The sequence below is a fragment of the Astatotilapia calliptera genome, chromosome 15, assembly GCF_964374335.1.
Source record: "Astatotilapia calliptera chromosome 15, fAstCal68.1, whole genome shotgun sequence".
Lineage (NCBI taxonomy): Eukaryota > Metazoa > Chordata > Actinopteri > Cichliformes > Cichlidae > Astatotilapia > Astatotilapia calliptera.
In genome coordinates, this window is record NC_137436.1 from 41,247,993 (window position 1) to 41,273,960 (window position 25,968).

At 46.6% G+C, this 25,968-nt stretch overlaps 2 protein-coding genes across 14 annotated transcripts in view; one reads left to right on the forward strand and one right to left on the reverse strand.

Moving 5' to 3' along the window:
• Positions 1–639: 639 nt before the first annotated feature.
• Positions 640–12,452, forward strand: hyi (hydroxypyruvate isomerase). 3 transcript variants are annotated; one of them, XM_026194047.2, is made up of 8 exons: positions 640–950; positions 3,121–3,232; positions 8,488–8,602; positions 10,035–10,113; positions 10,952–11,001; positions 11,068–11,137; positions 12,037–12,171; positions 12,253–12,452. In XM_026194047.2, exons 1-8 carry the CDS (start codon positions 752–754, stop codon positions 12,309–12,311), a joined length of 819 nt encoding a protein of 272 aa, XP_026049832.1. In that variant the 5' UTR covers positions 640–751; the 3' UTR covers positions 12,312–12,452. The 3 variants fall into 3 exon arrangements, with proteins under 3 accessions (XP_026049832.1, XP_026049831.1, XP_080146270.1); XM_026194046.2 differs by having other exon boundaries at positions 650–950; positions 11,050–11,137; XM_080290144.1 differs by having other exon boundaries at positions 671–950; positions 10,952–10,971.
• A 3,380-nt stretch (positions 12,453–15,832) lies between these two features.
• The window catches only part of szt2 (SZT2 subunit of KICSTOR complex), a 108,303-nt gene continuing 98,167 nt past the window's right edge, over positions 15,833–25,968 (reverse strand). For all 11 annotated transcript variants that reach the window (XM_026194042.2, XM_080290143.1, XM_080290137.1 and 8 more), the window contains 7 exons: positions 21,556–21,769; positions 20,166–20,343; positions 19,956–20,078; positions 19,236–19,752; positions 18,666–18,776; positions 18,050–18,118; positions 15,833–17,968 (listed from right to left, as the gene is read on the reverse strand). In XM_026194042.2, coding sequence (XP_026049827.2) covers positions 17,825–17,968; positions 18,050–18,118; positions 18,666–18,776; positions 19,236–19,752; positions 19,956–20,078; positions 20,166–20,343; positions 21,556–21,769 — 1,356 coding nt within the window. In that variant the 3' untranslated portion in view covers positions 15,833–17,824. The remainder of the gene's footprint in view (positions 17,969–18,049; positions 18,119–18,665; positions 18,777–19,235; positions 19,753–19,955; positions 20,079–20,165; positions 20,344–21,555; positions 21,770–25,968) is intronic.

A 25,968-nucleotide genomic window follows, 5' to 3' on the forward strand; every position in this document is an offset into this window, starting at 1 on the left:
AAGAAAAGAAAGCAACAAGGAAAACATAAACATTGAGATGCTGGAGTTGAACATATTACATTAACACTGTTTTTGACTCATTATTGTTTTGGAGACAGTGTATTTTAAAACACTTAAAACTTTGGGAAAACAGTATTTTCCTACCTGAGATTACATTTATCCGCATACTTACAATCTTATTTAAAAGTCATTCTTTGCTGTACTTTTTCTTTAGTTTTTTATATTACATTTTTATTATTATTTTTGTATTATTTATACTTTAAGGTATAATTTTACAGTAAAATAAAGTAGAATAAAATGAACAAAGTAAAATAAAATAAGATTAAATAAAATTATAATCGTACTGGATTTAGAAAAACAAGCAAGGACGCACGCTGCCAATCACGTGACGATAACACCGGTCTCCTCTGACGTTCTAAGATTAACGTTTCCGGTTTATTTTTCACAATAAAGGGCTCTAATTATTTCATGAATTTTGTTCGGCCCCGAATGGTTTTATGTGGTGTAAAACAATTGAATATCAATGGTGATTTGTTTTAATTATATTTTAGCTTTACGTCAGAACATTTTCAAGGAACTGTGTTCTATATACATAAAAATTCAAATAATATTTATTTTATTTTGAAAGGTTTGCTTTCCATTTCCGGTCCAGACCGACGGAAATGTAGCTAGCTTAGCGTAGCTCCTCCCTGTCTGTTAGCACGTAGAAAGTTCAGCTGGACTCGGTCGTTGGCCTCGGAAGTTTAACAGAATGGCTCCACTGAAGTTTTGTGCGAATATTTCGTGGCTGTTCACAGAGCTTCCGGACTTCAGCCAGAGAATATTAGCAGCAGCCGCGGCTGGATTTCAGGCTGTGGAGGCAGCGTGGCTGTACGATTCGGATCTACAGGAGCTTCAGAGAGTCAGAAAGGCCACAGGGGTGGAGGTCGTCCTTATCAACACCCCGCCAGGTAGACACTAGAGGGGGTCGCACCGTTACACGCAGCTGTTCATGTTAACTACCAATGCTGAAGAATGGCGTGGAGAGCAACTTCCTCCCGGGTGGGAGTGCACAACAATAAAAGAAAAAACCCACGACCTTCTTAAAACGATAAATATTGTTTTTCTTTTAATGACAAATATTCTTAAATAAGCCAATTTGAAAATTAAAAATACAAATTAAATCCAATACAAAGCCAGTCAGGCCTGTGTCAGGTAGTGCTACTGCTCCACTACTACTGGCATGTTTTACAAAGCCAAAAATACTACATTTGAGCTATTCTAATGTAACTAATGCAGTTTCAGCACAGGGTGAGTACAGGACGATAGCGCTGCATTGTGTTTGTGTCACAGTTTCAGTCTGTTTGAGGATTGTTCCACCCCTAGTCTTACCGCATCCATGCATCATCTGCTTATCCAGTTCAGGGTCACAGTTGGGCTGGAGCCTGTCCCACATGTCATTGAGGGGGAGGCAGGGTGGCCTTATAGTTGTGGCTCTCTGGCGAAACGTGTTAATGTTTCCTCTCAGCTGACTGAGAGGTGGTTAATAAAGGGAGAAACTGATCATTTAAAATAAATAAATAAATAAAATCTGATTGAAGTGTAGACTTTAAGCTATAATTCAAGGGGTTAACAAAAGTATTGCATTTATTGTCTTCTTTCGATATGCTGGAGCAGCGGCTCTACTCCACACTATGCCTCCAGTCATCTGAGCTCTCACCCTTTCTCTAAGAATGAACCCAGCCACCATACTGTCATTTCAACTGCATGAGTTTGCGACCTTTTGGTCATTACCCAAATTCCATGAGAGTTGGGACGTAGATGGACTGTCTCAGTCTTTCAACTTGGTGCTCTCGTCACCTTGACAATTCAATACAATACCTGCAATACTGCTGATGTTGCACCAATCTGCTGGTCCAATAAGATTTCAAAATGCTTGAACTCTCTTGCTTGAGGCAGCGTCTCTTCTCCAACACAGTGGGAGACTTCCACTGTTTTTGTGGCCTCAGACTTGTAGGACTCAGACTCTGACTCCGAGGTGCTGACTCTCCTGCATGTTGTAAGGAGCTAGTTGAGGTGACTTGGGCACTGGTTAAGATGTCTCCCAGGCACCTCCCTTTGGAGGTCTGGGAATCCCCCCCCCCCGGAGGGAGAATGTGACTGGGGAGAAGGATGTATGGAATACCCTGCTGCCAGAGGTGTCCAAATTTGAATGAGGGGAACATAATGGATGGATGCAATTGCATTAACTTGTTTTTTTATGCATAGTCCCAATTTGGTCAAAAGAGCAAATCTGAGATATGAACATGTGTGCATTTCAATTCTGAGCTGCCCTTTGCTGTCTCTTGAAAAGCAAAGTGGGCCAAAAACAAACGAGAGAAAAGCCGATCAGCTGATCATTGATCAGTTTCATGATTGAAGTAGCAGCAGGAGAGGGAGGGGGAGGCAGTCGCTCCATATATCGGTTGTTAAGCTTAACGCTGGAATGCTTTACAAACACTCAGAGATGGACTTACACACTTGCTTTACTTCTCTGGGATCACTTCCTCGGAGATGAAATGCTGGTTTGGTAGCGAGACTCAACCAGACCGCCGACAGGTCTCGCACCACAGCCGCTCTATCACGTGACCACACTGCTCCGACGTGCTACGGTTATGAGCAGAGTTATGCCATGTGGCAAGTTTTGTGAGGTGCTCTTGTGATATTTAATGGATCGGATTACATTTTTTATTTCTCTCCGATATCCGATCCAGTAATTTAGGTCAGTATCGGACCGACACGTAATATCGGATCGGTCCATCTCTAGTGTAAACACAGTATATTGATTAGAACAAGGATATGTTGGGTAGGAATCTGCCAGCATAGACAAACAGTTTTCCCTATTTTCACGGCTCTGACAGTTTGTGAATAGTTTTGGTTTTGAAGTCCTCATTTCTTCCTCAGGGTTTTATTAAAAGTAACTGTCGTTCAAGATTATTAATCACCCAGAGCAACAAGATCATCAGTTTCACTTACGGAGGCAGAGCAATGAAGACGCATCATAAACACTAACAATGATGTCACCCACTACAGCAGGCATTCAACACACAGAAATTAAGCTTAAGAGTGGTGTGTGTGTGTGTGTGTGTGTGTGTGTTGCAGGAGATATAAAGGCAGGTGATCTCGGTCTTGGAGCAGTTCCTGGAAGAGAAGCCGAGTTCAGAGAGGGACTGGATCTAAGTGTGAAGTATGCCAGAGCTTTGGACTGTAAGAGGTAAATTGAAATCCATTTTTTATCCCCTAACCTCCAACCTGAGAAACAAAGAAATTGCATATATTATTAACAAGCGTGTAGTCATACGAACGCTTGCATTTGTCTTGTGCTGTGTAATAGGGCTGCATTGATTCTTCAAGTAATCAGAATAATTACAAAAGGGAAACCAAGAAGTAATGCAGTCTTATATGAAAGACATTTCATATCCACATACTCGCATACACAGAGGGCCTCCAACACTAAAGAGACGTCCCATACAGGGACGCGGACCCTAACCACGGGTCTCAGCCCGTGAAGCCCTTTCAAAGAAACGCATAGCAAGGGGAGGTGCACTTGCTCTCACCCTGTCTGCTGCTTAATAAGCCTCAATTGTAGAAAAAAAAATGCTTTTATCCAGCAGCTCCTGCAGGAATGTCGAAATGGATAACTGGGATGGTCCTGGCACCATTCCTCAAAGGCTGCCCATTTGTAAGCATATGAGGCTCCTGATTGCTGCTACCATGCTTGGGGGCAGACCCTTAGCTGTCAAATTGAACCTGTCATCATGATGAACTGAGGACATGCGGGGCCGATGTGCTCTCTCTAGAACTGGAGATACCCCTCCCTGCCTGTTTATATAAGAGACCATCCTGACTTGGATATTCTGGCTCCTCAGAATCAGACGAAAATGCTTGAGAGCTGAGAACACTGCTAGTAAGTGATCGATGTGCAGCCTGTGCTGTGGTCCAGATCCCTCTCACTGATGCGCCATCACACAGAGCTCCCCACCCCATCAGAGAAGCAGTGGTGGATACCACGTTGTGAAACAACACTGCCAGTCGGAGAGCCCTGGTGCAGCAGCCAGGGCTCCCTCCAGGGACAGAGAGCTAACATGCAAGCTGTGGTTACCGTCAGCATCCTCCAGCAAAAGCTATGTCGTCACCTCCTCTGTTTAGCAAGTTACGAGAGCCCAGTGGTCCAGATAAGATGCAAACACCCATCTCTCTGAGGGGTGCTAACGCTGCCAGTGTGTTCATGGGGAAATGCATCACCTGCCTGGCCTGGCTCACTCGCTTGCAGGCTGAGCATTTGAATAAGCATTTTTCATTGATTGTAACACAGGACCGTGTACATTAATACAGTTTGTTGGAGACACCTTGGTGGGGCACAGCAATGAAACACAGCAGGAACACTTGATTTGGTCACCTGAAAATTCAATATACCCAAACTTGGAGTTACAACCTGAGAAATTTCGTGTGCAGGGGGTTTGTGCTTCGTAGACGGTGGTAGAAAAGTGCAGTGTTGTCTGGGGCCGACAACCTAAACAACTTAAGTGGTGCCTCTTGGACAGCGACAGAGAGGGAAAAGCAGCATTTCCCTGCCGCTGGACCCATTCTCCACTCGGTCCCAGAGATAGGAGGGCTGAGGCTTGTTGGGCCCGAGGGTTTGCTGGTGTGGAAGTCGATACGGAGGCTGTGCGCTCGCTGCAAGGTCACCCGCAGCAGCCGTGGGCGCCGCTCTCTCGCAGGTCGGCAGAGGAGTGGCAGGCCTGTGAGAGCTAGAGCTGCTTCTTCCTCAGATCAAATCCAGCCTGCATTGCTTCCAGTGATGGTCCGAATAGCCCAGCAGCAGACACTGGTTCGTCAAATACACAGCCTTGTCCCTGTCTGGGAAATCAAAGAGCGTCAGCCACAGGTACCTCTGTGCCACTCCCATCAACACCATCCCTCTGCCAAGGCAGTGCTGCATAGGGTGCAGCACTCCATACCACTACTGCATAGCGGGGCGCACGAAGGATCTAATCAGTGGCGATTATGACCTTGTTAAGGAGAAGTGCCAGCGGGCTGTCTGCAGGAACCAGCAGCCCGAGCACCACCAGGGACATCGCCTGGTACGTCTGGAGCACTGTGACGAAGCGGCAGTGCCTGAGCCCGATAAATCTTGTCCAGCTGCGCGTGCTGAAGCTGCAGTGCGTGAACGGCAGAGTTGTGGGGCAACCGTCACCGTGGTTGTGAGACGGGGGCAGATAAGCAGCCAGGGACAGCTCCAGCTAAGCCAGCCTCCTCAGCACCATCCAGGTCCACAGTGACACAGGTGACAGTATTTTGCTGCATGATGCGGTCAGCTCAGAGACCAAGTCGGGAACATGGGACGCCAGTTTTTGGCCGTCATGGGCTCCGGTGGGAGGATAAGAATTACAACGTGTCCTGAGCTGGCAGAGGAGAGGGTCAGTTCACGGGAAAAAGAGACACGTCGTTGTGGCCGGCCGACGCAGCAGTAGCGGCGCACTGCGATAGGCTCTCCTGCTCATCCCTCAACAAACCACACGTCCAGCACGTCCTCGTCTCCCTGGGGGGCGCTGGCCACCTGCGTGGTTCCGGCTCATCTCTGGTTAACCCGTCAACATATTCCATGTCGTCAGCTCAGCTAATTGCAGGGACATTGACCACATACTCCTCGTCTTTGGACTCAGAGGTTTGTTCTTCGCAGTGTGTAAACTCTGGCTCCATGTTAGACCATCATCATCTCTGCTGCTGTGGTGTTGTCAGTATTGGCGGGCTTAATAAACTTAATTAACTTAACCTTTTGTTTACTTGCTGCTCCTAAGTTGTATTACCTGTATTGCAGTTCTGTTCTCAGTGGCTCACATTTCCAGAGCCGTGTGTTAAACGAAGCAAAGAATTTGTGTCGAGAATTTTTTACGATGGAATTATTCAAATTACTCGCTGAATGTTTGCAGTCCAACTGCATCTGTTACTGTGTCACTGCTGTTATACTATGATGCTTCTGCTGGCAGCTTCTGACATTAAATTCACACTAACAGGTCGTCTGTCATCACTGACAGCAGTCATCAAAACCAAGGTTTGAATTTCAGTTTTAGTTTGCACCAATAATGCTGCTGTTCGTAGCTTTTTTTCAACAGTATTTTTAAATATTGTAAATATAAAAATGGGACACTATCACCCCCCCTGCTCTCTGGGGTCAGCTGTCTCTCTCAGTGAGCTGTACTGAGTGATGCTGGTTGTTCCAGCAGTGAGTCCAGGCTGAACTCGCTCCCGGTGGACTTCAGCTTTGTGTACAAGCTTGCCTTTATTTAGCTGGATCCATTTACATGGCTTAAATTGTTGTATCTGTGCGCTTTCTTTATAACACATTGTGAAGCACTTTGTGTGTTTTGTTCTTGAAAAGTGCGGCATAAATAAAATTAACTTACTTACAGTTGCAAGTCAACCAGGCTCAGACGTTTCTCGGGCCATGATAGTAGAGCAGCTAGAAGAAAGGCACTTTAGTAAGAGGCATGGCTGCCAGCAGGAGCCCAAACACTGTCTGCTGAACACCAGGCAACGTTTATGGCCTAGTAATACCACTCTGTAAATGTAAGTGCTCCTTCACTAAGTAAAACATTGTGCTCTCAGCAGCCGAAACACATTTACTTTAAAACACAAAGACTGCTTTCTCCACATGGTGTCCACTCATTCTGCCAAATGTTATACAAAGTATAAGAAACTCAAAGGTCATTTTCATTGTGCTGGCAGTGACACAACCGCAGCATTACTGGTACGTGCTGCGGTTGCTTTGGCAGGTTCAGCCAGCAGGTGATTTACTGGTGGATGTGTTGAATTGTTTTTGCATTTTATTGCACAGCCCTCATTTCCTCGAGAGTTGTTGTCATTTGTCGCTCCGTTATGTTATCGTCTGATTAAGTCACGACACACCAGCTGGTACTTAATGAAAGTAAAGCTCAGCAATAGTTGAACTTAATTTCATTTGATATCTCTTCAGCACCGTGCACAGATGTTCTGGACACAGTCAAAGCAGTTGGTTTGTAACTTCCTGTTGATTTTCTGGTTCATCTTCAAAATTTGCATTGAAGATTTTCTGGTTACTGGAAGCTTTCAGTCACAGCTTTGCTGGTTTTTGTGACTTTTTCATAAAATGCATTAACTGCCTGATATCTTTTGGATGTGTTATAATGAAGTTAATCACACTTCTGGCATCTGAGGCTACAGATTTGCCAACATATGCTGTCTTCAGAGGCTGCAGAGATTTAGCGAACAGAAGCAGCTGTGTGCAGCAGACACCAGAGTCCACTGTGGTCGGGACCAAAGTACCACCAGGAAAAGTCAATTCAGTTCATGTAAATAGGCGTGACGTCACAGCAATCAATAACTCCGCCCGTTGGCGTTGTCCCCTGATACAATCGGAGTAATTTACAGGAAATTTCAGCGTAAGGTTCTTGATGACCGCTCTGGGGCGGGCTAAGCCTCTTAATGGTGCTGTCTAATGGTGCGAGATTTTAGAGAGGTCCGCCGAGGTTCGCTGATGCTCCGTAGATGTAAAGCAGAAATTTCTACTTCATGTTGCAGTGTGCGTTTCCTTTTTGTCTTATCCAGTTACGGGAGCGTCGCGTTTCCACTAAAGGTTAAGTGAAGACATTGTGTGTTGATCTGGACTTAAAGCGTACATCATCCCCACTGCTTTGTTCATGTAGAGGATGCTGGCTGACCTGTGACATGGCGTTATGGTTCCAGATCCTCACTGGACATCATTGCGTGTTAGACTGACCACAGCCAGAGACATGTTGCCAAATGCGAGTCATAAAACAGCCCCTTGTGTCCGAGCGCCCGGCTGTTCCCTGGAATGTGCTGGAAACGTCTCTTTTCAACATCTGTTGGCTCATTTTTCTGTTTTGTTTCCGAGCAGCTGGCAACGTAAATTTGAAAAGCTTGTTTGTCTCTTAATTCTTGTAATTGCCGCCGAGTTATCTCATAATTTGAGCCAGTTTGATTAGATGGTTGATAAACCAAACAAACGCACCTTTTGGAGATCTTTGTGTGTCACTTTTGTTCTCGGTGTGTAAAGCTGCCCTGCAGGTACAGAGTTGAACAAAGCCATGTTGATTTGGCACAGTGTGTGAAAAATACAAATCCATTTAGCTGCTGGTGTTGCTCGTGCAGACTCATTGTCCCATTTCAGCAGAACGCAGGCATTGTTAATGACACCTGCTTTAACCAGACGACGTGTCTGCTGTGAAAAAGGTCGATTCAGACCAATTTGGGACAAGCTCAGCTCCCTTAACTCATTCACTGCCATTGACGTCTATAGCCGTCAATTGCAGTGAATGAGTCAATGGGTTTAACTCATTCACTGCCAATGGCTGGCAGTGAATGAGTTAATAAGTCTGGCACAAAAGCAGTCTTTATAAATGTGTTTTAAAAGCTAGAATAGAGTAATAGATGTTCCTGTGTGCCATCTTTTCTACATTTCCTTTCCAGGATTCACCTGATGGCTGGGAGAGTTCCCGTGGACTCTGACAGAGCGACGGTTGCTAAGGAAATGGAGGCGGTCTTTGTGCAGAACCTGAAATATGCCGCTGATATCCTTTCAAAGGTAAGTGACCTTCTCTGTCCAACATACCACTACTGTCACGGCAGTGCAGTCATAAATCTTTCATGAATGCATTCCCCTTTGGGCATGAAAAAGGATTTAATCCCTGCACTCGAGTAAAGGCAGAGTTTCAGAGTGCACGTGATGAGCACAGCAAAGGTAAATATATGTTTAATTGAGTGGGTTGAGCCTACGTGGAGGCGGTTTGGTGTCGTGGCTGAGAAAGAGGATCTCCACGCTAACAACTGGATCTGTTCCAGTGGTTGAAGCTGTCGCACAGAGATGAGCTAACGTGAGAGTCACTCAGTGCTCTGTAGCCGTTTGCTTCTCCACAAACTTCTGCTTGAGAGCCACGCCCACTGCGACATCAGTCAGTGACTTTCCACCTCAGCTGGCGTCCCTGTCACCGCTTCCCAGCCCTCTACTCTCCGGTGTCTGACACGGCTGCTTTTCAGCGAAATACTCTGAAAACCGCATGTGCATCCACGTGGACGAGCCCCGACACTGACCTGCGACAGCGTTTGAAGCACTTCTGTATCGTTTCTAGCTGCACTGTTGCCAGATATGAACAGAGATGGAGCTGGGTGTAATGGCCTGTGGACAATGATTTTAGGCTATACCACAATAGACAGTTTATATCTTGATATTTCAAATATTTCATGCTCAATTGATCCCTTTAATACATACAGTTGCACTCGTGTGGAGCTTCTAGAAGTCATTGCAAAATAGACCTACAATAAAACATAATTGAATCCATTCTAGGGCTGGCACTGGGACACATTGGCTTTTACCAACTGTTTGCTGAAAGTAAGGCCATGATGTGAGGCTGTATATGTGCTCGTATACTGTAATTTAATAGAGACCAAAGCTGGCACACACTAAAACTCCAGTTTTATTCTTGCTGTTTCTCTTCTGAAATCCTGATTCTAGTAGTTGCAGCATTATCTGGTAAAATCAGCGTAAAAGCCAACAGCTGTGATTGTATTTGTTCCTTTGGGGGGGCGGCTGCTATAGTTTTGTGTAAAATGACTCAAAATGATGTGTTTTTGTTGAATTTTTGTTGAAACCTTTTCCACTCTGCACTTACTGAGCAGAGTAAAAGCAAAGATAGAAGCGCCTCTGACAGGACAGCAGGGTCTGTGCTCGGGGGCGATATTCTCGACTCTTCTGTGGACAGTGTGCAGGCTTTTCCCCAAACGTTTGGATTTCTCGGTAACTATTTTTGTCAACAGTCACTACTTTGGACACCTGTAGTACGTTGTGGTGAGCCAGGTCTGGGATGTTAGCTTGGGCAGCAAAATATGAGACGCCCAGAGTTTGAAACTGGCAACTAGTAACCTGAAGGTTGCTGGTTTGAGTCCCTGTTAGGTACTAAAATGTGTATAATGAATGAAAAATATGATTCAAGTTACACCAATCACACTATCGCTCTTAGGAAGGAATCACTGGACTGATTGAACCGATCAACACCAGGATTACAGACCCCGGGTATTTTCTGGACTCTCCTCATCAGGGTAAGCCCGCCCACTCTAAACACCCTTGAACTGACATCAAGAAACACGTTATGTTTACTTTTGCATATGAATGATCAAAAACCGCTGACCTGACCAAACTATGAGTTCAGCTGGAGCTTCAAGTAAGAGTTGACTGGTTGACTAGAATGATGATAATATCAGGGCTCAGTCCAGGTGTCATACTCGTGACCTTTGACCCTCTGGATATCATGTTAGATGCGAGTGTATTATATGTCCTTCATGCAGACATGCTAACACTGCTTTGCTGTGTCTGCCTACGTCTTTTCCTGTTACCTTAGTTACCAGTTTCACTACTTTTGTTCTCCAAAGAGTCATAAAAGTCTCAGACATCAAAATGAATAATGGCAGTGGTTGCACGTGCAACCTGTAGACTTTGGTAAAGTTTTAAAGACTTTCATCAGTTTGTTTTTTCCAAATTAACTCGTGAACGTAATGATGCAAAAGCCTGTTTCCAACAGCAGCAATGAAATCTTCCATCATCGCTGAGCTGGACCAACCAAATGCAGTGGTCTGATTGGTCAGATCGGTTTATTCCGAGCCGAAAAATCGAGCTTGGTTAAAAAGTGAAATTACAGCTGCTGCATTAACAATCGGTCCAAAAACTGCACAGTTTTTATGCATCTGGTGTGTGAAGGCCTTCAGACTGTGTCATTAAAATTAGTCAACAGCTAAAGCGGGAAAATCCCAACCTAAATGTGAGCTGGTATGTTTATTCATCAGTGACCCTGAACCATGAACGGCGCGATGTTGTAATGATGACGTTCAGTATGTCGTCTCATTTCCAGCACATGTAAATGCTTCTTTTTTCTGTCTGCAGCATCTGCAATCCTGGAGAAGGTTGGAAAGCCAAATATGAAACTGCAGATGGTGGGTTCTTTCAAAATGTGTCTAAAGTGGAGACAAATAACGTAACAGCCGTCTACACTGTTTCAGGACATCTTTCACTGGCAAATAATGGATGGAAACCTCACACAAAACATTCAAAAGTATATTCCTGTCATTGGTGAGTATGCAAATGTTCATCTGGTATTAAAAACTCAAATCAGTTATAGCAGTCAAGATCTCAAATCGAATCCTTCTGGGTTAATATCTGCAGAGGCTGCCTGTCTTTCCTTCTCTTCTTTATTAATTTCTGCCGTCACTCACACTTCCTGTCTCTTCTATTCTGAAAGTGCTCGAACTCGTGGGGGTGACGGCGTGGTGGCTTGAGTTAGAGCCAGGAAATGGCCATAATGCACAAAAACTGGATGTGCAGAGGGAACTGACTTACCCTGCTGATGATGTGCTTTGCCTTTAAACAGCAGCTACAGAGGAAACGAGGTCCATCAGGTCGTTTGCTTCATCAGCATCAGATACTGACTGTAGGCTGCCGTAAATGACATTTTAAAACTTGAACCTTGTTATCGAGCAGCATGCTTTTTTCTTTCTCAGAGGCAGACTAAAGGTATCTGTGTCTTATCACACAAGTGGCATTAAGGATGTTAATTAAAATCACCTTGCAGACCTCATAATCTTGATATGGACACTGACCTCTGTCAGCTGCACTCAGAGAGGCTGTGTCTGCACTGGGCAGAAGTCTTTCTGTCTAGTTTAGTTCTGTGTGCAGCGCGACTGAAGTGTAGAAGTAACAAATGCACGGGCTGATTTTCAGCATCACTCTGACACATCATTGCACAGATGAAAGAGTCCTACGTGTTTCTTTCGTGTCTGTATTGAAGGACAAAAGCACTCCCAGGTCCTCCGTGTTACTGGAGGTAATCCTATCCACAGTAGGTATCTGGTCAGGCGCTGACTTCTGCTCTTTATGTTGCCCAACACAAATTTGGGCAGTTTCACACATAAAACCTGGTTTTATGTTTCGTGTGAACACATCACAAGATGATAGGTTGCCACGTTTCTCAGGTCACGTCCAGATTGCTCAGGTTCCCAGCAGAAATGAGCCCGACAGCGCCGGAGAGCTCAGTTACAGCTACCTGTTCGACACACTGGAAAACATCGGCTACCAGGGTTATATCGGGTGTGAGTACAAGCCGCAAGGTGAGTGTTCGTGTGATTTAAGGAATGATTATGAAAAAGACTTAGAAAACAGCCGTAATTAACTCTCTCTTTGCACTGCAGGCTCCACAGACGAGGGTCTCGGCTGGATCAAAGAGTACTGGGCTCACAGAAAGTGCTGAGAGGAGGTGACGGAGCATAAAGCTGCCAGAGCCCGACGGACCTCCACCTGCAGCACGCGGACTTTGCACAGACTCCTGTGTCCTCCTCTCTGAATCTGTTTCCACACTGTAGAAAGAAGTGAATACACGACTTCCTCCTCATCGTTGCTGGGTTTGTGCTTCTTTCTTCATCGGTGCACTCAGTTCATTCACAGCAGTGATTCAGGATGGCAATGATGTTCTTTAAAAGTTCAAATCATTTTTTCCATAAGTTTCTTCGTAGCATCAGGTGGAAGGAACGTAGGACGGAGCAGGCAGAGCTGCCGAAGGCTCAGAAGTAGAAAATACTGACTGTGAGAGGCAAGCTCGACATCAAAGGTGTTTCTTAAGAAAAAAATCTTAGAGTAGCAGCCTGATGGAGCAAATGATTAAGAATTCGTTTTTGAATGAAATATTTTGACTCCTGGTACGACATTTAAAACAAATAACTGCAACATAATGACATTTAATAATGAACTAATGAATGTTATATTTGAAGTTTTGGCGTCTGAGAAAATGACCTTCAGGGCTGAAAAGTTAAAGTGCTGAAGTGGGTTTTCTTTCCGAGACGTGTAGCCGAGATATTAGAAAAATAAACTTTCCTTCGATGTAAAATAGTATTTTCAGAAATGAATAAACTTTCCAGTTTGCCCCAAACTGCATTAAGGTCCTCTCATATTTACAGCTGATTAAGTGCTTTGCTACTAGAAGAAGTCCAAGTAATGAAGTGTAAACGATTTCCTGAACATTTAGCTGATGAATTTGACAAACTCAGAGTTGGGACAGATTTATATATTAAAACAAATTTCTGGTACTTTCATTAAGTTTATTGCTTAATGTAACAGAACCAGAGCGTTTATGCTGTGATGCGTTGCTCATACCGAGGCTTTGGCTCTAGCCACTTTGCTATTGTTAGCTCCTGTAAAATGTTCAGCTGTGTGAGTCATTTGAAGTGTCTGATCAGGTTTATTGTCCTGGCTACCTTCAGTTTGTTTGGGCGAACTTGTTTACATTGAGGAGATCGTAAGAATAAAAGAAGGCAACTGTTTGTCCTGCTGTGAGGTTTAATGTATGAACAGACGCTCAGTCTCTGAGGTTTGCTGATACACTCCACGCTGTAATATAGAAACATACAATCATTCCTGTGGCTTGAGGCTGGTGAGTCCGCGGTGGTCGATCATCTCCGAGATGCAGAATGTGGATCTGACTCCACGGGTTTCATGTTTCGTGGTTTCTTTCAGCTCGGAGTCCTAATTACAAACGACACCAAATCATTTTCCATTCTGTCTTCTGGTTTGCTTCAGCGCGCAGCTCATTAGTGTTCATCGTCCTGACCCTCGTGGCCTGTAGACTTTACACTGAGATGATTGCGTCCACAGCAGCTTTTGTACACTTAAGAAATATTTCCACACACGGAGCCACTGGACTGGTGCACATACTGATGAACACTCAGGTAAATGAATGGTTTAACCGTCCATCTCACATTTCAGATATGTATTGATTATTAACACGTTATGTTAATAATCGATATGCCTCCACATGGACGCATTTCAGCCTCTTCGCGTCGTAACTTACGCGACGTATTTATGGCGATGGCGTCCTGTCGACTGAACGGTGAACCTGCTGCTTTGCTTTTGCACTCAAAGTTGAGAAAATGTTTTTCACGTGTCGAGCAGTCAGGTGATGCTTTGACTGGCTGCTTGTGCAGTTCAGCATCAAAACGAAGGAAGAGTTGATCGTTGCAGTGAGCAGTCACTCAGCTGTGTACATGAGCTGAATCTGTAAGAGGCAGCTACCTCGGCTCGTGCCGAGTGCTAATTGAAGCTCAGCCAGGACCGCGTGAGCGATTTGTGTTGCTATGACAATTGCATCACCAGAGACACCCACCAGTCTTTATTTACTGGCGTTACTACGGTGCTCTTCCTCTTCCTCAGGTGTGAGTGACACAGACGTGACACAATCCACGAGCTTGTTTCTTTTTTTCATCTTTGAGGATTTTCTGGAGACTTTTTTCCTGTTGTTCTGCTGCACGAGTAGATTTGAGAGCTTGGTTGAAGGTTCTTGAAGATGTTCTGCATCTTATCCGAGGCGGTTCCCATAAAGTTATTCTGTTTATCTGGATGTGGCGTTTTCAGTGGGAGAAACGTTTCTCACTCATCCAGGTGGCTTCTGCAGCCCCAGCTGACTGCAGGTTTCCCCTTATAAACAGGACATTTGCATACTGGAACTGTTGCATCAGGATGGGCAGCTGGCGTAAACTGTTGGCCAGAACATGCTGCTCATTGTGCAGAGAGCAAGCATCCTCTTTAAAACTCTTCCACGGTTTTCAGTGGACTGGTTATTTTTTGGTTGGATGCTGGGCGGTGAGCACTGAGACCAGGACTGTGCTCATAATTGTGTGTGACATTAATGGGACTGTGACCGAGGTCATTCCCAGGGTGAAACTGTGCACGTGGACTAATACGGAGACATCCTAGGGTAAATACTCAGCTTTTGCACTGACACAGGCTTTGATAAATGAGGTGGGTGCAAGCAGGCTTTCCTCAGCGTGACTTCATCTTAAAAATGGAAATGAAGTCAGAGGATCATCAATTTGACGCACTGGAGGAGATCAAATATGTACTGCAGAGTCACGTCCGAGAGGACATAGCAGACTGTCCAGGTTTGCACAAGAAATTATTTTTAAAATCTGCGTTTTTTTCCCCTTCATTGCAGTCTCTAAACAAAAACACTAATAGTGGTGAAAAACAAATCTGTTTGATCCTGTTCTAAAGGTTGCAGAGATGCGCGTGTGAAACCTGAAAGAAGCTTTTTCTATTTCATCCCAGCTGTTGCATTTTAACCCAATGACCTCTGATACACACCCTTAGTGAACACATTTAAAAATAACACAGACATGAAAATGTGACATGGATGGCATGAGTGTCAAAACCACTCTGGATTCATTCAGTGAGACCACAAATCAGTACGTTTTATAGACATGAGCCAGAATTTGAATTGTTTTCACAAACTGGTGTTGTGTTGTCACGCCTGACTGACTCATGCTAACGCCTTCATTAAATCTTTTACTTGCAGTGTTCCCAACTAGCTGCGCCTTTTTAAAATTATTCCCACTGACTGAACACCCGAACTATAATAAATGCTCTGACACACTGTAATAACAAACGTTTTGTGCTTTATGCCGATGATTCTGGCGTCTGCAGGATTGAAGATGCTAAAACAGGGGCGTCCGACTCCAGGCCTCGAGGGCCGGTGTCCTGCAGGTTTTAGATCTCACCCTGGGTCAGCACACGTGAATCACATGAGTTCATTAGCAGCTTCTGGAGAACTTCACGGCATGTTGAGGAGGTCATCCAGCCGTTTGAATCAGCTGTGTTGGATCATCTGAGACCTGCGGGACTCCGGCCCTCGAGGCCTGGCGTTGGACAGTCCGGCACTAAAGTTTTGTCCGGAGCTTCTGTCACGACACGAAGCTGCACAGTGAAGAACAGTTCAGCACACTCTTACTCTGTAACTTGTTTATTTAACTTTACATACTGTATAAAGTGTTCTGTATATACACAATATACACGACACAGGTAGTGCAGGTTTTATTTTACAGGGCTGTCTGCTTACAGTTCACATTTTGCATGATGAATAATCCAGTGTTTAACATTCAGTCCTCTTCAGTTGGTGAAGCTCAGACCTGTTTGGTTCCCTCCCAGAACGGGTGCGACTCCTACAGGAGCCACACTGGACACGGAGCCTTCCTGTTGTGATGTAACAGTCCTGTGCCAGGCTGAGGTATGACTACCAGCCACACTGTGTGAGAGTACACACCACCACCCCAACATGCTTTGGAAACACTCGGCGCTGATGACATGTGGCATGTTATTATGCAAATCACCAAAGTTAATATGACCAATTTTCCTGCTTATGAAAGGCAATTTTTGTCACATTTCTCCAAACTGACTCAGGCACTTTCGCTGCATAACACCAGCAGTGTGTTTCCACACATCTCCTGCCAGAGCGACAACGGCGTCACTTCACAGGTTTGGGAATGAAAAAAGGGAGAAAATAATAAACAGAGAAAGGCACTTGAGGGCAACAGACATGGCAGTGGGGTTCAAGTGGAAACAGGTTTGACGCATTTGAACATAAAAGCCTTCCCACTCTGCGCACCGGCATCTGGGCTGTCTCTTCTTGTTTTAACACTGATGTGGCGTGAAGCTAAATACTGTCAGAAGGCACGAGATCCAAACCGACGCTGAGACATTAGTGAAGATGTGGAGCTTCAAATTTGTGCAGAATGCATGTAAGTGCTGCCTTCTGACCACTGACTCAGGCTCAATGATGTCAAACAGCCGCTGCACGCTCACGATGTTTCTGTCCGTACATCGACGGCGTCCTCGCCGTGTCATATCCATCAGAATGTGTTAAAGAGCACCTTCCAGGTCGTCCACCCGTTCTACCTTTGTGCCTTTGAGCACCGAATGCTCCGAGTTGTTTCCAGATTGACAGATGGAGCTGCAGCAGCTTGTGGTGGTGAAGGTATGTCCTTACTCTCAGCTATGACACCAGCTTTGGTTGGTGACCAAAAGCATCCCATCAAAGCAGCAGAGCTCTTGCGTCTGTGATGACGAGGTTCAGGTCGTCTCCTCTTCGGTGATGTTTTCTGGGCACGTCCAACCAGGAGGAGACCCCGTTGCAGACCCGGGACACAGCTGAGCTGTTCGGGAACGTCTCATTATCCTCACTTCCTGGAAGAACTGGAGGCAGCAAGGCATCATCAGTTTGTGGTGCCATGCTTACTAGTACCAGTACATTTTTAGGGAGGTGGAAATACGTGAAACTGGTTCTGGATTTGGCACGACGTTGGTGGAGGTTAAAGGTTAAAGATATGAGCCCTGAAAAGCTGCAGATCATCTCACCTACTCAGCTCAGACCGCCCCAAGTATTTGGACTGAGTAGGACTCAGTTTGATATATGCTACATATTAAATTATCAAACACTGCAAATGACCTCAAGTTCCTCGAGGAACCAGGAGCCAGTGATGCTGCTTTGGCCAAATCTTCATCCTCAGCCCCTTTTTGAATCTGTTCCAGGATGTGAGATATTTGCTGACATGTCTCACCTGCTACAAAGATCTAAAACATCACTTTTTAAACAGGATTTTGTACGTTGTGATTTAAAGGGACTGTCCCAACCCATAAGTGCATACAGCCTGCAGTTCTCTTTATCTGGATGTTGATCGCCCGTCTGACTCTTGACAATAGTGGTAAGGAAGGTGCTTTTGCTGTGGCGTGGTCACGGTGCTGTTTGAAGGCTCGTACAGTAACTGCGAGGGAACCCATCGTAGTGTCTGCTCAACTTTATGATCCTCAACATTTAAAACTGTTTCTTGCACATGAGTCCAGTATGTCGCTGCTCCCACTCAGTGAGCTCAGCGTTATGCAGAAAGCTTCTCTTCTCATTTCCATTTGTCTCGTGTTAAAGACACGACTCGGGTCCGGGTGCTATAGCAGTCCAGTCCACAGATTGTAGCACGCGGTGTTAATTACAGACTCCAGGTGATGATACATGGACACCAGCTGAGGAGGGGGGCTGCTGCCGGCCTGCGGCTGCAACGGCAGCGGCTCCCGAAACACGACCTTTAAACTCTGCGGGAGGAAGATGAAATCTGAGAACTTTGCATGACTTTATTATAAGAAAAAATAAGTCAGACGTGTATAAGAACTCACAGTTTTTCCAGCTTGGTTGTCCAGAAATACCAGAACGAAGCAGTCGGTGAACTTTTGGTTCAGAACAGCCTGAAGTACAAAGACACGAGTGGACGTTAGCTGGAACGAGGTGAACAGGTGTGTGCAACACAAACGTCACCGTTTTAAAGTCTGTCTCCACAGATACAGAAGAAATGTGTGTTACTGCAGTTCATGTGTTGGAGCTCTCACTCTGAGCTCGATGCTCCATCCTCTCGCCTGTAAGTCACTCGAGGTCTCTTTTACACTGACTCGACTGATCTAACAATCGAGTCTGAACGCGAGTGAGACTAATCAGTGTGTCGCATTACGTGTTGCAGGTGTTTCTAGCTCGAGTCTGCTAAATGGTCCCATTTGTGTCCAGAGAAATGCTACTAGAGACTAACGGAGCTGTGCTTAGAGATGACGTTTGGGGTCGTGTTTCCAATATTTTTTAAAGGGATCTCGATGACCCTGAGCATTAAAGGGAACGCCTTCATTTGGTTGTTGGCTGGTAACGTTTTGCTGCCCGTTTGTTTTTTGTTTTTTCCCACAGCAGAGGGAAACTCATGGATACAGGGGCCTGTGGGTTTGCCACTTTGAACTCTTTTTTTCTCACCAGATACTGGATGCCGTTGTCGTCGAAGTGTCTGCAGCTCTGAGGGAAGCGACTGAGCAGGACCTTGATGAGACTCTGGTACCAGGCTGGACCCATGGTCAGGAAACAGTCCTGCAGCAACACGTTCACACTACAGTTACAACACTGACCATCAGAAACTTTCACTGGGTTTCACCTGCAAAGTCAAATATTCAAGCTGCAGATGTATCATTTAAAAGCTCCTCCTTTAACTAACAAAATCCTGAAGCCTCCTGATGTGTTAGGAACATTTACCTCCCATTCACAGCTCCTGCTAACATGTATGTGCGAGCTGATGTTTGATCTGCAGGTCACCTGCAGCTGGCTGAGGTCACAGCGAGAGCCTGATCACCTCCAAATGTTTCTCATACTGTGGGAGCACCGATGCTTAGCTGTGTGCTGGTGTTGCTTTGCGTTTCAAATGACAGGGTGTCGAGCTGCTGGCGGTTCATTTGTGTCGAGCTGTGGTCTTAGTAATCAAGGTGTTTGGTATTGCTGATGTTTGATGGTCATAACTGAATCTTGATTTTAAGGCTAAAATTAGAGTCTCACCAGCTGCGGGTCGATTTCCCCCACTGATCGGCTCTGCACAGCCTCCAGCAGCTCCTCCAGCTCGCTGAACGACAACTTGGCCAGCTTCAGTTTATCCAGGGCCACATGCTCGCCGTGGAACAGCCTCCTCCACAGGTTGTCCCTGCGGCAGTGACCCATGGCCTGCTCCACGCTGATCTGGATCTGTCTGCGGGCAGACGCCACCTCGTTGTTGAGAAGAGGGAACAGAGGGGAGGCGTAGAGGAGCCCCTGAGCCTCTGGTCCACCGCCTGTCAGAGGGTAAAACTCGTTGCCATCACTTGGAGCCAAGGGTGCTGAAGCTTCAGACGAACCCTCCTCCCAGAGGTCCTGCTCAGAACCACGTGACCCAGAAGCCTCTGCTCGATCCTGGGAGAGCCGTCCCCCCAGCTCTCCGGGATCACGGTGGATTTGAGGAAGCTTCTTAAAGCGGCGCATGTCTGCAGTGAGGCGTGGGAATAGCTCCCGCTGACTGGTCATGATCACGTAGAAGCGTAGCCTATGAAAGGGGACGAGATGAGACTCAGCAAAAGTTTATCCAGTGCCTTCAGTGATGTACTGTTAACACATTTGTTTGGCCCGTGAAACGTCCACCAGTCCTCTTTAGGTTGTGTCAGGACATGTCAGATAAAACAAACATGGTGTCAGCCCAGATATGAGTAACTATCACACAGCCTCTATGCTGCAGTCTGTAGATCTTACCTGAGCAGATGCCTCTCCCCGTCTGACTGCTCCTCAAACGGAGCAGCGTTGTGACACACCACCAGGGAAACATCGAAGTCATCGTGGTGGGGCAGACCGTCCAGATCCTTGTAGGAGCCCGAACTAAAGCAAGAGGAGCCAACAAAGGTAAAGTTAAGCCGCAGATATGAGGAGAGAAGGTTTATTCTGAGGTCAGAGCTGTTTCTCCACCTGTTCCACAGAGCCACCAGGGCATACTCGTGAAGGTCAGGCATCGCCTTCTTGTTGTCAGTGGCGACCGCAGCCTTCGACATGCGGAGCGGCTTCATGCCATACGTGCTGGCGTGGTCGGTGATGTAGTTGTAGAGCTGGTGAGCCGTTATCATCCCCGTGGAGATGGAGAAGCTCCCTGATTTACACAAGAATGACAGACGCTCAGAAGGACAAACACAGTTGTTCCTGTGCACACACAGAGCCCGAGAAGCTCTGATGGAAAAACAAATATCTGCTCATCGATCCAGAACGGCTCAGAGAGCGCTGCTGGTGACGCCCGAACGGAGGCGGGACACAGAGGGACTGAACTCGTCTTTCAGTGAAACAATTTCAAATATTTACTCTGAATATCATTTCAGTTGGTTTGCACTGACCACCAGAGGGAGCTGGAGAAGACGCTAAACATGAACACAAATTCACCTGAGTAGACTTCCAGTACTCGTGCTAGCAGAGGTTAGCGAATAAACTCTGTGCTAAATCAACCACAGGGGTGGGGGGGGGTAAGAGGTGAGCTAAAGTTGTTTATTTCAGAACAAAAAAAAAAAATTCATGAACCATCACTGTGGATGATTCAGATTTACCTGTTTAGCTACAGAAGTTTAACCCAAACTTTGTTTGGAGTTTGGAATTTAATCCAGACCACTTCCTCCCAAAGGTCTCGGTGCACTTATTTTTTTCTGCACGTCTGCATAGTTTAAGCCAAGACAGCAGAGTTTGTTTTTTAAAATGACCACAACTTCCATAAACGTGCTGCGAATAACTTCAGTGAAGTCACAGCACACGGACACATTTTCAGATGCAAGTCTTTGTTAAATGAAGCTGGTGGAAAGACTTCATCTCATGTATCAGGGACCATTAGGTAAAAGGGGGAAAGTTGAAAGCCGGAGGCAAAGAATACAAATTAAAGTTATAACCTTGCACTTTTTAAGGTTGGATAAACCTAATCGCACCATAAAAATGGGGAATGCCATTCGCACTTTAGTGAGGACGTGCAGCTATATGGTGGATATAACTGGATCCTTAGTTTGTATTTCCCATCAGAACCAGTGTGTGTTTGTGTGGGCACTGACCCACAGTTCAAATGCTTCTAATCACATGATGATTTTTGGGCCTATTTTTCATTTGTCAGTTTGTTTTTTTCTGGTCTTTGTTTCTGGTGAATTCGAGTTTTGTTCCCTTTAGTAAATGCTCTGTACACCGTTCACTGTGTTGCCATCTTTTGTTTACTTTCACTGGCTGCTCTGGCGGCTGCTGTAAATGTTGAAAAGCTAGAAATCATGGCAGAATCAAAAAAACATTATCATCATCATCACATGGGATTCGATGCAGTCAGCAACACCAGAATCACCTTGAAAGACGTGGTTGCGGCCGAACTTGGGGATGTCCGGGTGATGGGAGATGAAGTCGTCCAGGAAGTCGGTGAGCTGGTAGCCTTGCCGTAGCGTCATGTGGCAGCCGACCAGGTACTGGTGAACCACTCGCAGGTGGAAGTCGTAGCTGAAGGAGTGAACGTGCATGGTGTCCCTGACTTTATCACACTCCTCAGTGAAGAGCATGGAGAGCTGCAACAGAAGGTTGTGAGACGTCATCACCAGGACAGCGTGACTCACTGACACAGACGGGAAAAGAAGGAGGTACTCTAACTCCAAACTCAGTCAGTCTGAATACCTCTGCAAAACTGATCTGGCAGACAGCGCTAACTCTGAATGTCTATCTGTGCGATCAGCCATGTATGAAACTGTTTTGCATCTGAAGGGGAAGGACCTGCTGTTCCAGCCACTCCAACAGAGACTGCTTTGTACAGCACACCTTAAGGCCCTGCTGCACTGTGACTCCCATCGCTCCTTACTGAGAAGCTTTTGTAAGCAACTTTGATATCAATCAGATTCATAATAATATCCTTTTTAATTAAATCCAACATCAAAAGGGAGCTGACAAAAGCAATAATTGCAAATGCAAATGGCTGCAGTGAGAGGCTGTGCTGTGCAGTTAATTACAGCACAATAAGAGTTTACAAGGAGCTCTAATTGCTACTCCTGCTTTTACTTTGATCTGGACCATTTGCCTGGAACGTGCACAAAAGCAGCTTCATTATATCAAAGAGCCAAGAAAAGACTGCACAGCGTTCTGTAGCTACAGACTTTCATCTCTTCGCCGTCTGGAACCTTTTCCTGCCTCGACACTTGTCCAGAAACTGGCAAAAGGGCAGAAGACTTTCATCAGCACCCTCACCGCAGAGATAAGAATGAGGAAGAATATTCTTTTCCACACAGGAATGAAAAGATGAATATTAACTTTTCTCTCCCCAGCGGTGTTCCTGCAGTCTGGCAGACAAATTAAGTGTGACCTCCTGGCCTGTTATCTATGGAGCCTGGAAGCCAATGGGACTGCGCGGCTCTCCTCAGTTCATAGGTAGTTCCTGTGTGTGTGTGTGTGTGTGTGTGTGTCCTCCTTGCTATCACGCTAACATTTATTATTTCCTAACCTGTAATCCCAAATGGTTCATGTTCTAGTTAATTAAACACTCCGTGTAACTTTGACAAGAACAAATTGCCAGTTTGAGTCGTGGGGCTGCAGCTCGTCTCCTGTCAGCGGCACTCGGTGGAAGTGAAATTAATGACAGCGGCTGCATTGACGGGAGAAGCTGCAATCAGCGAGGTCATACAAGAAGAAGAAAAAGAAGAGAATACAAAGCAAGCTGATTGAAAGAAAGACAAGCAGAGCGACGAGAGGAAAGCTCTCAGCCTGTGACATCCATCGATGCGTCCCTGTGAGGCTCTGCATTTTCACTCCTGGAAAAAAAGACTCACATTTCTGCAGTGGTACTATCACAATGCAGTGATCTGAAACCCAACAGGAGTAACAGCAGTTATCCAGCTGTGATGTGTGTATTACAACTGCAAATATACACTCACAGCCACTTTACCAGGTACACCTTTCCCCCTTCAGCACTGCCGTAGTGCTTTGTGGCACAGATTCGACAAGGTGCTGGCACCATTCCTCGTGGTTCACACTGACATGATAGTGTCACACGCATGCTGTAGATTTGAAGTCTCCTGTTACATCACATCCTAAAGGTGCTGTGTGGGATCAACACTTTGAACCTTTGATTACAGCAGAATCAGGTTCAAGAATCCAGTTTCAGATCATGAGAGTTTCCTGACGTGTCATGCTCTCCAGCTGGAAGACGGGTACATGGAGGAGATTCATCAGAGCAGATAAGCTTCCAAACTGTCCACTATTGGCGAGGCTGTGGAAATCGTAAGCCGTGGTCTCCTGGTTTTACCTGCACGCAGCAGCACTCTGTGTGGTCTTCTGCTGCTGTAGAGCTTCTCACTTGGTGTTTTCAGGGATGCTGTTCTGCATACCTTGGTTTTAATGAGCAATTGACCGAGTTATTGTTGGCTTCCCATCAGCTAACAGGAGCTTGGCCAATCTCCTCTGACCACTGGCATTTACTGGACCATCCTCTGTAAAGCCTACAAGTGTCTGTGTTGAAAAATCGCACATTCATCACTTAAATAACATTTGCTGATGCTCGGATTGAACTTCGGGTCTTCTTGACTATGCCTACATGTCTACATGCATTGAGTTGCTGCCATGTGATTGGCCCATTAGTATTTGCAGTGTTGGTGTCTCTAATAAAGTGGCTGGTGAGTGTCTGATTCTCTGCTTATGTATTTAGTACCTGATTTTCTTAACCGTAACACCCTGAGGATATGTTAGTGTGAGTGTTGCAGTACGTTTGCTTTCTCTGGCTGCTTGGTCAGGTTTAGGCACAGAATAATTACATACATTACTAATAATTCAGAAGACCCTTATGAAGAGAACATCGAGGGAACAGTTTACCCTGCCCGGGATAGGGTTACCGGGGCCCCGCCCTGGAGCCAGGCCTGGGGAGGGTGCCCGAGGGCGAGCGTATGGTGGCCGGGCCTTAGTCCATGGGGCCCGGCCGGGCACAGCCCGAAGAGGAGACATGAGCCCATCCTCCCGCAGGCCCACCACCCGCAGGAGGCGCCATAGGGGTCGGGTGCATTGTGTGCCGGGTGGCGGCCAGGAGGGGAGGCCCTGGCGGACTGATCCCCGGCTGCCAAGACTGGCAATAAGGACATGGAATGTCACCTCTCTGGTGGGGAAGGAGCCTGAGTTAGTGCGTGAGGTTGAGAGGTACCGGCTAGATATAGTCGGGCTCACCTCTACGCATGGCTTGGGCTCTGGAACCAGTCTCCTGGAGAGGGGCTGGACTCTGTCTCAGTCTGGAGTTGCCCATGGTGAGAGGCAACAGGCTGGGGTGGGTATTCTAATATCCCCTCGGCTTGCTGCCGGTACGTTGGGGTTTTTCCCGGTGGATGAGAGGGTTTGTTCCCTGCTCCTTAGGGTCGGGGAACGGGCCTGACTGTCATCTGCGCTTATGCGCCGAGTGGCAGTTCAGAGTACCCAGCCTTCTTAGAGTCCCTGGGTGGGGTGCTGGAAGGTGGTCCTGCTGGGAGACTTCAATGCTCACGTGGGTAACGACATCGAGACCTGGAGGGGCGTGATTGGGAGGAATGGCCTCCCTGATCTGACCCCAAGCGGTGTTTTGTTATTGGACTTCTGTGCAAATCACAGTTTGGCCATAACGAACACCTTGTTCGAACATAAGAGTTTGTCCATAAGTGCACGTGGCACCAGGACGCTCTAGGCCGCAGGTTGATGATCGATTTTGTAATCGTATCACCAGACCTGCAACCATATGTTCTGGACACTCGGGTAAAGAGAGGGGCTGAGCTGTCAACTGATCACCACCTGGTGGTGAGTTGGATCAGGTGGCGGGGGAGGACGCTGGACAGACCCGGTGCACCTAAACGCATAGTGAGGGTGTGCTGGGAACGTCTAGCAGAGGCCCCAGTCCGCGAGATCTTCAACGCACACCTCCGGCAGAGCTTCAACAGCATTCTGAGGGAGACTGGGGACATTGAGTCCGAATGGACCATGTTCAGCGTCTCCATTGCTGAAGCTGCTGCATTGAGCTGCGGCCGCAAAGTGGTTGGTGCCTGCCGTGGTGGTAATCCCCGAACCAAATGGTGGACACCAGAGGTGAAGGGAGCCACCAGGCTGAAGAAGGAGTCCTACCAGGCTTGGTTAGCCTGTGGGACTCCGGAGGCAGCCGACAGGTATTTACAGGCCAAGCGGAATGCGGCTCGGGCAGTGGCTGAAGCAAAAACTCGGGTGTGGGAGGAGTTCGGAGAGGGCATGGAAAAAGACTTTCGGACTGCCTCGAAGAGATTCTGGCAAACCGTCAGGATGGGAAAGAGGTGCTCTACCTGCACTGTGTATAGTGCTGGCGGAGCGCTGCTGACGTCGACTGAGAAAATTGTCAGGCGGTGGAAGGAATACTTCGAGGACCTCCTTAATCCCACTGACACGTCTTCCGAGGAGGAAGCAGAGTCTGGGGATGAGGGGAATGACCCGCCAATTTCCGGGGGCGAGGTCACTGAGGCAGTTAAACAACTCCTTGGTGGCAGAGCCCCTGGTGTTGATGAGGTCCGCCCCGAGTTCCTGAAGGCTCTGGACGGTGTAGGGCTGTCCTGGTTGACACGCCTCTACAATGTTGCGTGGAGATCAGGGGCAGTACTCCTGGACTGGCAAACTGGGGTGGTGGTCCCCATCTTTAAGAAGGGAGACCGGAGGGTGTGTTCCAAATACAAGGGGATCACACTCCTCAGCCTCCCTGGGAAAGTCTATGCCAGGGTGCTGGAAAGGAGAGTTCGTCCGCTAGTTG